Raw genomic sequence first — 14,041 nt, 5'->3', positions numbered from 1 at the left:
TATATATATATATATATATATATATATATATATATATATATATATATATATATATATATATATATATATATATATATATGTGTGTGTGTGTAGTGTGTATATATATATGTGTGTGTATATATATATGTGTGTGTAGTGTGTATATGTGTGTAGTGTGTGTGTATATATATGTGTGTGTAGTGTGTGTGTGTTTATATATGTGTGTAGTGTGTGTGTGTGTGTGTGTATGGAGGCAGTGTTTACATGTAGTGTAGTGTGTGGTGTCTGCCACTGGTGGCTCAGTCATCGCTGTGTGAGGCAGGCGGCTGCATGTGTACCTCCTCACTTAACATACACCCACCAACATGAGTATTGACCTCGACACCAACCGGAACTCAGTGTTACAAGCCTTTAATGATGTAGTGAGTGACAAGAAAGCCACGGACTGGTGAGTAATGTGTCGAGAGCAGTAATAATGGCCGGGGTCAATGGGACTCCATACACCGCTGCTCCTGCTAAACATGATACATTATATAGCAGGTTTGTAAGCAGTCATGGTAAAATATAGGCCTATATGCCTCTGCTGTCATGCCTCCTGGGCCTTTCATGGGCTGGCCATGGGTTGTACTTGTTCATGAACTTTATGAATGACCTAGAGAAAGTAGGAAGCAGGTCGCATTCTTATCACAGTTTGTTTGTTTGTCATTATAGTGCCACCTGGCACTGTCTGCCAGACGGCACTGTCTGTCATGTTCACTTGGTCACTGCTGCAACATCTTAGAGTAAACCTTGTATGTACTCCACTTCCTCTGTGTACTTTCTAGAAGGTAAATGCACTAATGACTGTAGGTAATAATGGATAATTACCTCTTACTAAAAGATTTAAGTTTCTATAATACTAGACGAGTTGCTTAACTATTGGTCATGATAATTGTCCTCTAGTTTTGTTAGTAATATATAGCAAGGACCCCAGTGGAAATACAAGGACCCCAGTGGAAATACAAGGACCCCAGTGGAATTACTAGCACCCCAGTGGAAATACTAGGACCCCAGTGGAAATACTAGGACCCCAGTGGAAATACTAGGACCCCAGTGGAAATACAAGGACCCCAGTGGAAATACAAGGACCCCAGTGGAATTACTAGGACCCCAGTGGAAATACAAGGTCCCCAGTGGAATTACTAGGACCCCAGTGGAAATGCTAGGACCCCAGTGGAAATACTAGGACCCCAGTGGAATTACTAGGACCCCAGTGGAAATACAAGGACCCCAGTGGAAATACAAGGACCCCAGTGGAAATACAAGGACCCCAGTGGAAATACAAGGGCCCCAGTGAAAATACAAGGTCCCCAGTGGAAATACTAGGACCCCAGTGGAAATACAAGGTCCCCAGTGGAAATACTAGGACCCCAGTGGAATTACTAGGGCCCCAGTGGAAATACAAGGACCTCAATGGAAATACAAGGTCCCCAGTGGAAATACAAGGTCCCCAGTGGAAATACAAGGTCCCCAGTGGAAATACAAGGACCCCAGTGGAAATACAAGGACCCCAGTGGAAATACAAGGACCCCAGTGGAAATACAAGGACCCCAGTGGAAATACAAGGACCCCAGTGGAAATACAAGGATCCCAGTGGAAATACAAGGACCCCAGTGGAAATACAAGGACCCCAGTGGAAATACAAGCCTCCAAGTTGAAATAATCACTTTGGCTTTTTTGGGTTATCCTAAGAAATTTATACATATGTTACTATGTATGATAATTTATGCAACCGTTTGTGTACCTGTACCTAAATAAACTTACTTATATACTGTGACTAGCATTGTTTTTGACATAATCCTCCAGGGAAGTTCCTTGCAGTTCCATGGAATTAGTAACTTACTTACTTAAGTTTATTCAGGTACAGGTGCACAAATACTGTTACATAAGTTATACATAGCATATGTGTAGATTACCTAGGATAACCCCCAAAAATGTCGGACAAAGTGACTTATTTCCATTGGGATCCTTGTAATAACCTATAATTATTATAATCAAAAAGAAGCGCTAAGCCACAAGGGCTATACAGCGCTGCGATAACCTATAATAATGTAAACAAAAGGAGATATACTAGGAATAAGGTAAAGCGAGTTACATTAACATTAAAGATAGGATCGAATCACAATAATAGGTACATGTATGTTAGGTGTACAAGAAATCACTCTCCTCCCTTTCTGTAGCTACATTTATTAGGTACCTTTTGGTTTGTTCTTGAACTGGCTTATGCTGTGACAGGTTTTGATATGTGCAGGCAGCATTTTTCCACTCCTTTATTGCTGTACAATAAAATATGTTTGAAGCCTGACCATGACTGCGGGTACTACAAAGTTGTGCTCTTTCTCCCTAGTTGCTTTGGCTTCCAGCTTAAACTTAGCAGCAAGATATTCTGGACAATGTTTGTGAGCAATTTTATAAACATGATTTAACTTCAGTTGTTTTACTCTATCTTTAACATTCAGCATATCCAATTGTTGATAAATTAGACACGTGTGCAACACTTGTGTATCTTTAATGAGGAAACGTTTTGCCATACAGTGGCTTCATCAGTCCATACAAAGGAGAATGGTGAAGAACAGGAGTAGTTTGAGGTAATCAGTCCCTCAGCCTTTAGTCAGTTTTGAAAAGAATGCAGCATATGTGCAAAGAAGTAGCTTATATACTGGAGGCAGGAGAGGTGCAGCAGTCGTAGGTGGTATCACATTTGTCCAGTGTGGAAGTAGATCATGCCCAAGGGTTAGGCGAGTGAAGAATTCCTTGTATTAAGATCCCGAGGTGTTGCCATGTCGGACAAGAATGTAGATGAATGGTTCAGAGAACCAACAAGTTGATAAATTAAACACATATGCAACTTGTTGGTTCTCTGAACCATTCATCTTGATATCCAGTTGTAATTCATCCTGGCCTACATGCTCTCTTGGACCCAGATCCAGAATGCCCTGTGGCCTAGTGGCTAAAAGCTCTCGCTTCACATGGTGAGGGGTCTGGGTTCGATTCCCAGCAAGGGTAGAAACATTGGGTGTGTTTCTTTACATTGGGCATCTATGTTCACCTATCAGTGAAATGGGTACCTGGGAGTTAGTTGACTGGTGTGGGTTGCATCCTGGGACAAAACTGACCTAATTTGTTCAAAATGCTCTGCATAACAAGCAGCTTTTTATATATGTAGTATGTCATTGATGTCAACCAGGCCTGTATACCATGTACATGTACTTGAAGTAAATAGAGATATATTATTATTACATGTATTTTGTTCTGGGTATTTTTTAGTTTTTCGTTTTTTTTTTTTTTTTTTTTTTTTTTTTTTTTTTTTTTTTTTGTTAAGGTAGAGTACCTGAAAAGCAATAGTAGTCAATATGACATTGTATAAGAGCTAAACATTAGGTCCTGCGAGCCTTAGTATGTAGACACTGTGCTTGTTTGTAGAGGAACTTTAGTCTGGCATTTGCTTGCTTTATAACACTGTTCCCTGTCAATTCTCCTGATGCTTGAGTCAAAGGAAATTCCCAGATATGTTTATCGTTGAGGAAACTGAAGTGATGGGTTCCCCATTACACTGGACATTAAAATTATTTGCCCTTTTGTTTTGTGCCAAAGAGTATGGCTTCTGTTTTCCCAAGGTGTAACGATAATTTGTACACTAACCATTTGCTGCAGGGCTAGTTCTATTGATGGTGCATCTTGTGGGTCTTTAAAGGAACCCAATGGAAATAAGTTACTGTCACATTTTTTGGGGTTATCCTAAGTTCTTTACACATATAAGAATATAAGAAAGAACGAACACTGCAATAGGCCTACTGGCCCATGCGAGGCAGGTTCAGTTCTCCTACCGGTTTAAGCTCACTGACTGTCTGACCTCACTGACCTAGTGAGGTCAGGCATGTCACTTAAAGCATCCGACCTAGTAGCACAAGCTAGTTAGGTCCAACTCACACCCACCCACACCTCCTCAGGTATTTATCCAACCTATTTTTAAAACTACACATCGTCTTAGCTTCTATGACAGTACTCGGGAGTTTGTTCCACTCATCCACAGCTTTGTTATGAAAACAGTGCTTTCCTATATCCTTCCTAAATCTGAATTTTTCCAATTTAAAACCATTGCTGCAAGTCCTGTCTATGTTAGATATTTTTAGCACTATTTGCATCCCCTTTATTAATTCCTGTTTTCCATTTATACACCTCTGTCATATCCCCCCTAATTCTACGCCTTTCTAGAGAGTGCAGATTCAGGGCCCTCAGTCTTTCCTCGTAGGGAAGATTTCTGATACATAGAATCAATTTTGTCATTTTTCTTTGTATGTTTTCCAGTGCATTTATATCCATTCTGTGATGCGGTGACGAGAACTGTGCAACAATCAAAATGAGGCCTAACCGAAGATATAGAGAGTTGAACAACAACCTGAGGACTTCTATTATTTATACAGTGGACCCCCGCATAACGATATTAATCCGTGCATGAGAGCTCATTGTTATGCGAAATTATCGTTATGCGAATCAATTTTCCCCATAAGAAATAATGGAAATCAAATTAATCCGTGCAAGACACCCAAAAGTATGAAAAAAAATTTTTTACCACATGAAATATACATTTTCCTACACACAAAGAGAAGGATACATGCACAGTAGTAGAGTAGTACATGCACAGTATATATTGTGCATGTACTACTCTACTAAATGAAGAAAAAATGACACTTACCTTTATTGAAGATGCAGCAATGACTGATGAGACACTGTGTCCTGGAGTGCCTTTTCCTCTTGAGTACTGTAGGTCCTGTTTGGCATTTTCTTCCAGAACAGGCCTTATCACACTGTGTATGCCACTACAATTCTTAAATCTCTCAAACCAACCTTTGCTGGCTTTAAATTCACCAATATGAGCACTAGTTCCAGGCATTTTTCCATGTTCACCTGGGTGTTAGTGGACTGGTGTGGGTTGCATCCTGGGAGACAAGATTAAGGACCCCAAATGGAAATAAGTTAGACAGTCTTCGATGACACTGACTTTTTTGGGTTATCCTAGGGTGGCTAATCCTCTGGGGTTAATTGTTTCTTGGTATTCTCAATAAGCCACACCAACAACGGTGCTACAGCAGCAGCAGCAGCTGGCAGTGCTACAGCAGCAGCAGACGATGCTACAGCAGCAGCAGACGGTGGTACAGCAGCAGTAGCAGCTGACAGTGCTACAGCAGCAGCAGACGATGCTACAGCAGCAGCAGACGGTACTACAGCAGCAGCAGCAGCTGACGGTGGTACAGCAGCAGCAGCAGACGATGCTAGAGCAGCAGCAGACAGTACTGCAGCAGCTGACAGTGCAGCAGCAGAAGCAGCAGCTGACGGTGGTACAGCAGCAGCAGTACGGAGACACGCACTCCACTTTCATACTTATCAATGATCTTTTTCTTCATCTCTATAGTAATTCTCACCCTTATTGCTGTAGGGTTGGCACTACAAGCTTTCTTGGGGCCCATGGTCACTTATTTTGCAGATAAAATCACCAAAAACACTGTAATAATACGAAATGTTCCGATTGTATGCTTGGATGTTACCGCGGAGGCTGGCTGGTTAACAATGCCACCGGCGGAACATGTGAACATGTGGCTCAGGCCTAGACGCGTCTCGGACGAACAGCGTTGAGCGGGTTTCTTAGCGGTATGCGGGGCAAAATCTTAAAAATAAAATGTAGCGGTATGCGGATTTAACGTTATGTAAGGCCAATGGTATGCGGGGGTCCACTGTACTTTTAGATATGAAGCCAAGGATTCTGTTAGCTTTATTGCGAACACTTATGCACTGTTGTCTTGGTTTCAGATTACTGCTAACCAGAACTTTTTCACAATCTGTAATATTAAGATCTACATTATTTAGTTTATATGTGGCATGGTTATTTTTCTGTCCAACATTTAGAACTTTGCATTTGTCTATATTAAACTGCATCTGCCACTTCTCCGACCACTGCATCAGTCTGTTCAAATCATTCTGGAGTGCACTGATGTCCTCGATAGAATGAATTGGATGACCTATTTTGGTGTCATCAGCAAATTTACTTATGTCGCTATATATTCCCTCATCTATATCGCTTATGTAAATTGTGAACAAGGGGCCCAACACTGACCCCTGTGGAACACCGCTTGTGACGTGCCCCCCATTCTGATTTCTCCCTATTTATGCAAACTCTTTGCTGCCTATTTGTCAACCACGCCTCTACCCAGGAAAAAATTCTCCTCCTATTCCGTGTGCCATAAGTTTCCTCAATGGTCTCTGATGTGGAACTCTTTCGAAAGCCTTACTGAAGTCCATATACACAATATCATATTCATTGCCATGATCTACCTCCTCAAATCCCCTCAAGGAAGGTTCCTTGATATTGGTGAGGGGCTCTTGATTTAGGGAATTGGATCTGTGCTCCAGTTCCCCGAATTAAGCCTGAATGCCTTCCACATCCCCCCCCCCCAGGCGCTGTATAATCCTCCGGGTTTAGCGCTTCTCCCTTGATTATAATAATAATACCTCCTCAAATACCTTAGTGAAGAAAGTTAGTAAATTCGTAAGACAGAAACGCCCATTTTGTAAAACTGTGCTGAGATTCGTTAATCAATTTATGCCTTTCAAGATGGCTATGAATTGCTTCGGCAATTATCGATTCTATAAATTTACCAACTATGTATGATAATCTATGTAACTGTATTTGTGTATAACAGAATAAACTTATTTACTTTAGCTGACACTAACAGAGCACTGTCTTCTGCATGCAGTAGAAGCTTGCACTTGACACTGATGGGAATATCATTCACATAACATAGGAACAATAAGGGACCTAGAATACTACCTTGGGGAACCCCACATACTTTTGGCATGGGTTCTGATTCTGTGTCATTGATCTTGACAATTTGTTTCCTGTTGTTTAGGTAGGACTTAAACCAGCCTACATAGCCTATGCCAGTAGCTTGTAGTTTCTTCTATTATATATTGTGGTTGACTGTATCAAAGGCCTTTTGGAAGCCAAAGGTTACCATACCTATGAGATTCCCTAGTGATATTTCAGTTCTCAGGTAGTCCGTCAGATTAATTAGGGAGGTGTTGGTTGAATAACATCTAAAACCTGATTGGTAACTAGTATTACCTGGAGTTTACCTGGAGAGAGTTCCGGGGGTCAACGCCCCCGCGGCCCGGTCTGAGACCAGGCCTCCTGGTGGACCAGAGCCTGATCAACCAGGCTGTTGCTGCTGGCTGCACGCAAACCAACATACGAGCCACAGCCCGGCTGATCCGGAACCGACTTTAGGTGCTTGTCCAGTGCCAGCTTGAAGACTGCCAGGGGTCTGTTGGTAATCCCCCTTATGTGTGCTGGGAGGCAGTTGAACAGTCTCGGGCCCCTGACACTTATTGTATGGTCTCTTAACGTGCTAGTGACACCCCTGCTTTTCATTGGGGGGATGGTGCATCGTCTGCCAAGTCTTTTGCTTTCGTAGTGGGTGATTTTCGTGTGCAAGTTCGGTACTAGTCCCTCTAGGATTTTCCAGGTGTATATAATCATGGAGAATGTTTTTGTCATTATGGTATTTAACTACAGTGGACCCTCGGTTAACGATGTTAATCCGTTCCAGAGAGCTTGTCCTTAACCGATTTTGCCGCTATCTGAATTAATTTTTCCCTATAAGAAATAATGAAAATTTAATTAATCCATTCCAGACCCCCAAAATTTAAAAAAAAAAAAAAAAAAAAAAAAAAAAAACACGAAATATACAGTTCCCTAAACAGAAAACAATGAGATATGCAGGATAAATACATTAATAATTCATAAAATGACACTTGCTTTATTGAAGACTTAGTGATGAGACAGGAGGGGAGAGGATAGAGGTGTATTATTGTTTGGAAGGGGAATCCTCTTCCAAAAGGACCTTAGGTAGCAAGTCCTTTTCTGGGGTTACCTCCCTTTGTTTTTTAATGCCACTAGGACCAGCTTGTCACTGGACCTCCGTCGCACCAAAAATCTGTCCAGTTTCTGGCATGTCTTTAAGATTTCCCTAAAATGGGACACAACATTGTCATTGTAAAAGTCACCAGCACAGCTTCCAACAGCTGTGTCAGGGTGATGTTCATCAATAATGGCTTGCACTTTTGTCCACATTGTACAAATGACCTTAATCGTTGAAGAAGGCAACTTCCTCCATCTCTCTTCCCCCTCCTCTGAAGCAGTTTTCTCAGCTGTGGTCTGTTGCTGTTGCAGATGAAGCTCTTGCAGCTCATCAGTGGTTAGCTCTTCGTCGTTCTCCACCAACTCTTCCACATCCTCGCCACTAACCTCCAACCCCATGGACTTCCCCAATGGCACAGTTGATTCCACAACTGGTATAGGCTCCTCAAGGTTAGCCCCAAACCCTTCAAAACCCTTCTTGTACACATTGAGCTCTGCTTGGAGAAAATTGTGGCCACAAAGTCCTGCAAATCACTCCCTCCCAAGCCTTACCTAGAACTCTCTTAGGGTCAATTCAGTGTCTGAGGTCACTTCAAAGCACTTTTGAAACACTGCTTTGGTGTATAGTGTTTTGAAATTTGAAATGACCTGCTGGTCCATGGGCTGGAGGAGTGGTGTTAGGGGGCAAAAATTTCACTTTGATGAAACTAAACTCCCCCACAATTCACTCTTGCAAGTCTTGAGGATGAGCAGGATCATTGTCTATTAACAGGAGGCACTTGAGTTCCAATTTGTTTTCCAGGAGGTATTTTTTCACACTATGGCCAAACACTTGATAGAACCTGTTGAGGAAAATGTTGCTAGTGACCCATGCCTTACTGTTTGCTCTCCACATCACACACAATATAGGCTTGATGACACTGTTTTTCTTGAACACACTGAGAGTTTCAGAGTGATACACCAGTAAAGACTTCACTTTGCAATCCCCACTAGCATTACCACAAAACATGAGAGTTAGCCTGTCTTTCATAGGCTTGTGTCCTGGGAGTGCATTTTTCTCATGAGTAATGTAGGTCTGTTTGGCATTTTCTTCCAAAACAGGCCTGTTTCATCACAATTGAACACTTGTTGGGGTTTTAATTTTTCAGCCTCTATGTACCCGTTTAAGTCCTGCGCATGTGTTTCAGCCGCTTTGTCAGAACTGGCAGCCTCACCATGCCTTATCACACTGTGTATGCCACTATGATTCTAAGTCTCTCAAATCAGCCTTCGCTGGCCTTAAATTCATCAATATCAGCACTAGTTGGAGGCATTTTATTAACCCTTTCAGGGTTGGTGCCATACTAGTACAGCTTGTACGCCAGGGTTGGTGCCGTACTAGTACTCAAATTCTAGCGCCTTCAAATCTAGCGAGAGAAAGCTGGTAGGCCTACGTATGAAAGAATAGATCTGTGTGGTCAGTGTATGCAGTATAAAAAAAAATCCTGCAGCACACAGTGCATAATGAGGAAAAAAAAACTGACCGTGTTTTTGGTTTAAAACAGCGACTTTGCAGTGTATTTTCATATGCTATTTATGGCCCTATTCTAGTTTTCCTGCTCTCATTTTATAGAATGGAAGACATATTACTGAAATTGAGATGATTTTTATTGGTTTCACAATGAAAAGTACCTTGAAATTGAGCTCAAAGTAGCAGAAATGTTCGATTTTTGCCAAAGTTCTAAAATAAATAAATCAACCCATGCATCCAATATACGTCAGCTGGCGAGTCTAATATTCTTTCACAAGTGTGCTGATATTATTTATGCCATTTCTACACCATTTCTACACTAATGCAGTAGTCTGCATAACAGTAAATCTTCTGTTTTTTGTGAGAATAAAAATTCAAAGTAGAAAACAAAAGAAATGTAACAGAGGCCTCGGGACGTGACTAATGAACAGAGGAAATGTTATTTTAGTGCCAGGAATGTCTATCTTGTTTATTCTGGACCCTATTTGGAAATTGGCATCTTTTGAAATTTGTGTGAAATTGGCAAAATTGTAAATTTCGGACCACTTTATTGGATAGTTGAAATCGGTAAATAGGTGGTTTCTTGTACTCATTCGATAGAAAAACTGGAGTTCTAATGAAATACAGTGGACCCCCGCATAACGATTACCTCCGAATGCGACCAATTATGTAAGTGTATTTATGTAAGTGCATTTGTACGTGTATGTTTGGGGGTCTGAAATGGACTAATCTACTTCACAATATTTCTTATGGGAACAAATTCGTTCAGTACTGGCACCTGAACATACTTCTGGAGTGAAAAAATATCGTTAACCGGGGGTCCACTGTAGTTATGATTTTTGTTGACTAGTACGCTGTATAGCCCTTGTGGCTTAGCACTTCTTTTTGATTATAATAATAATAATAATAATAATAATAATAGTAATAATAATAATGTTGACTAGTACATTGGAATTGGCCTAAAATAGGGCTGAAAATGGGCAAAATCGCCGATGTGTACACATTGTTGAGACAGCTAACTTCGCGAGAGCATAATTCCGTAAGTTTTCCATCAAATTTCATACTTTTGGTGTCATTATTTATTTATTAATTTGAACATGATACAGTGAAGTACAAAGGAATACAGTTATTACAGTGAAACATGCCAAAGCCCCTTGTATGCAGAGCATTAGATTTTTTTTTTTTGAAAAATTTCCGACCCTGAGAACAAGTTTAGGAGAGGGCCTGCAGACCCTGAAAGGGTTAATAAGATCTGCATGCAACTGCCTTGCCTTTTCACATATAATTGACTGTGAAACACTATCTCCTGATAATTATTTCTCGTTGATCCACACCAACAACAATCTCTCCACATCTTTGAGTATTTATGATCTCTGTTTTGTAAGTACATTTGCACGTTTTGCAACAACAGCTTCCTTGATTGCCTTTTTGTTGGCCAAGATAGTAGCGATGGTTGATTGGGGTTTCTTATACAACCTGGCCAGCTCGGAAGTATGCACTCCACTTTCGTACTTTGTGAATATCTCTTTCTTCAATTCATTAGTACACCTCGCCCTTTTTAACCACAGGGTTGGCACTAGAAGCTTTCTTTGGGCCCAAGGTGGCTTATTTAGCAGTTACAAGCACTAAAAAAAATGGAATAATGCAAAATGTATCGCATGTACACGTGGGATCATCTGCACTGGCTTATAAACAATGGCACACTAGCATAACATGGAGTGGCCAGGCAGCTGCGGCAGCTCAGGCTGTGTGGACATGTTCTGGACGAATGTCTTTAACCCGTAAACGGTCCAAACGTATATATACGTTTTTTCAACATTTGAAAGTATGTAAAAAAAGTAGATCTTCTTTTTGTTTTTCTACATTTGAAAATGTGTAAAAAAAACTTAGATCTACTTTTGTAGCACTACACATGTGAACATAGATCTACTTGGACCGTTTACGGGTTAACTGAGTTTTTCATTGTTAGCCGAGCCAACATTTTGACGCAAAAACATATCGGTATCTGATGGCATCGTTAACTGAGGGTCCACTGTACTTGACAGTACACTGCCTTCTTTAGAATTTTGGACATCATAATGAGTATACTAACAGGCCTGTAGTTGCTGACATCAGACCTCCTTGAACCCCTCCGGTATGGTATTAGTGGTGATGGACAAATTTATTATGTGCGCAATGGAGAGTGGTAATTCAGAGGCATAATCTTTTAGGAACTTAGCTGGGATGTTATCTGGACCGGTGCTCCTAGTTGGGTTTAACTTGCTAAGTTTTTTTTGCACGTAGTCATAAGATACAATGTTGTTGTAAGCTCCTCTCTTCTATGTGCGGATTATTTGTGTACCGTTCCAGTCATGGTATTGTGCCTTTGTTTTATTTATGCACCTAGTTGGCAACTGTTTGGAGTGAAGCCTTTATTAATGTAGTATGTTTTAAACTTACTGGAGTCTGTGTTAAAGGTATTTGATGCAACCGGCAGTTTGCTTACTAGTATTGATGCAACAGTTGTGTAGTATGATTTAAAACAATATGCCACTTTAGTTTTGTGGCATACCTTGTTATCAGTATTTAGCAATACATTAGATCAATCTATGGGTTTATGGTTATACCCCAACTGTTTTAGTTGTTGCCAGAGCTTTCTGGGGTTATTCTTGTATTCTTCAGTTTTTGAGCAATAGTGCCTCGCCTTTGCTCCTTTTATAATCCTCTGCACTCTGTTCCTTACCCTTTGGAATTCTTTTAGTGCTGCAGTATCCTGTGTGTTTGCCTTGAATCTTTATAGCAACTGATCCCTGAATTTGATATTATTTAATGTCTCAGCAGTCATCCAGTATTCAGTTTTTCATTTAATACTAACCTCCTTAACTGGTGCAATATTATCAAGGATGGCAGTAAACATGGTTTTGAATGTTTCCCAGGCATCATTTACATCCATGCAACTTATCACTGTCCAATCACAATTATGTAGCCTATTTACCAGTGTTTCTTTACTGTAGTTTCTAGTTGACCTCCTTTTTGTCTTGTGTAGGCCTATCCATTCCCTAATGATTTATTCTGGTGCAATAAATGATGAAATGATCACTAAGACCTGTTGTAATGATGCCTGACTGACTGACGTTATCTGAATGGTTACAAAGTATGTGGTAGTGTGGTGGCTGAGAACTGTGTGATCCGGGTTGGTGCATTAATTAGTTGAGTGTAAGTATATAATCCCAGAATTTGCTTATACCTGTTACATAGTGCTGTTGATAACAAATATTGAAGTCTCCCAGTATTACTGTCTTACAATTGTGCTCTGTTCTGGACAAGACTCTCAAAAAGTGCTAAATTACTTCTTCCTTGTCTCAGATGGTATTTAGTTGCTTCCCATTCCTCAGGAGCTGCATAACCTCTACAGCTTTAGTACTTCCTTCTAAATATCTTTTAATAATTATATACAGTCTAGTTTAGTGTCCTGTGGCTTGGTTGACAGTGCACTTGCCTCACACACTGAGTGTCCATGGTTCAATACCCTGCACAGGTGAAAATGTTGGGCATGTTTTCTTACACCTGCTGCCACTGTTCACCTAGCAGTAAGTAGGTACCTGGGTGTTAGTTGATTGCTGTGGGTTGCATCCTGGTTGACAAGATTAAAGGACCCCAATGGAAATAAGACAGTCCTCAATGATGCACTGAGTATTGGGTTATCCTGGATAGCTAACCCTCTGGGTTAAAAGATTTTAACAAAATGTTATCTCTTATCTTAGTGTGATAATGCCCAACATCCTTTGCATAGTTACACTTTCTGGGAATAAAATTTTAGTAACACTGATTGATGACAAGTGAGACACTACATGAACAGTAATAGGTAATTGTAAGCCAGAGAACTGTGTATATTTCATATCTCATCATGTGTTCCATATTGCTTTCCAAGTTGTGTCTCATTTGTTACTGATAAGATTTTAGATTTTTAACCCAGAGGGTTAGCCACCCAGCATTACCCAGAGAAGTCACTGCTTCATTGGGGACTGTGTCTTATTTCCAATGGGGTCCTTTAATCTTGTCCCCCAGGATGTGACCCCACACAATTTGACTAGCACTCAGGTACTATGTACTATGTGAACAGGGACAGCAGTGCTGGGAGCACCCGTGCTGGGGTTCAAACCATGGACACTAATCCCAGTAAGGGTAGCTATGGGATTGAAAACACAGAACAAGCTTTTATTGAAAAGTTTTGCTCTAGTAGAGCAATATCAGATAAATAAGCTTTCTTTAAATGTTAAACAAATCATCCAAACTTAATAAGTGGAGTACAGTACATTATACAATTAGTGCATTTGACTTATAAGAACTACTTTATGGAAAGCTCCTTATTATGCAAAGCATTTTGGGTAGCCTTAAAACTAAATTATGATTACTGGTACAGTGGAACCCTGGTTTTCGTCTTTAATCTGTTCCAGAAGGTCGGCCAAAAACTGATTTGTACGAAAACTGAAGTTATATTTTCCATAAGAAATAATGTAAATCCAATTAATCCGTTCCTGACACAATGGAAACATAAACACATATGCAGTTTAATGTGATCCTTTATTGACAATGGTTCGCCCACACACTGGGCTTTT

At 40.5% G+C, this 14,041-nt stretch overlaps 1 protein-coding gene across 11 annotated transcripts in view; it reads left to right on the top strand.

Annotated features, from left to right (window-relative positions):
- Window positions 1-268: 268 nt before the first annotated feature.
- The window catches only part of Abp1 (Actin binding protein 1), a 216,009-nt gene continuing 202,236 nt past the window's right edge, over window positions 269-14,041 (top strand). For 9 of the 11 annotated variants that reach the window (XM_070098808.1, XM_053793014.2, XM_070098813.1 and 6 more), the window contains exon 1: window positions 269-427. In XM_070098808.1, the coding sequence (XP_069954909.1) occupies window positions 345-427 (83 nt within the window). In that variant the 5' untranslated portion in view covers window positions 269-344. The remainder of the gene's footprint in view (window positions 428-14,041) is intronic. The other 2 variants (XM_070098811.1, XM_070098814.1) reach the window with 2 other exon arrangements.

Source organism: Cherax quadricarinatus, chromosome 64 (assembly GCF_038502225.1).
Source record: "Cherax quadricarinatus isolate ZL_2023a chromosome 64, ASM3850222v1, whole genome shotgun sequence".
Classification (NCBI taxonomy): domain Eukaryota; kingdom Metazoa; phylum Arthropoda; class Malacostraca; order Decapoda; family Parastacidae; genus Cherax; species Cherax quadricarinatus.
This window is presented reverse-complemented; position numbering and strand designations above follow the sequence as displayed.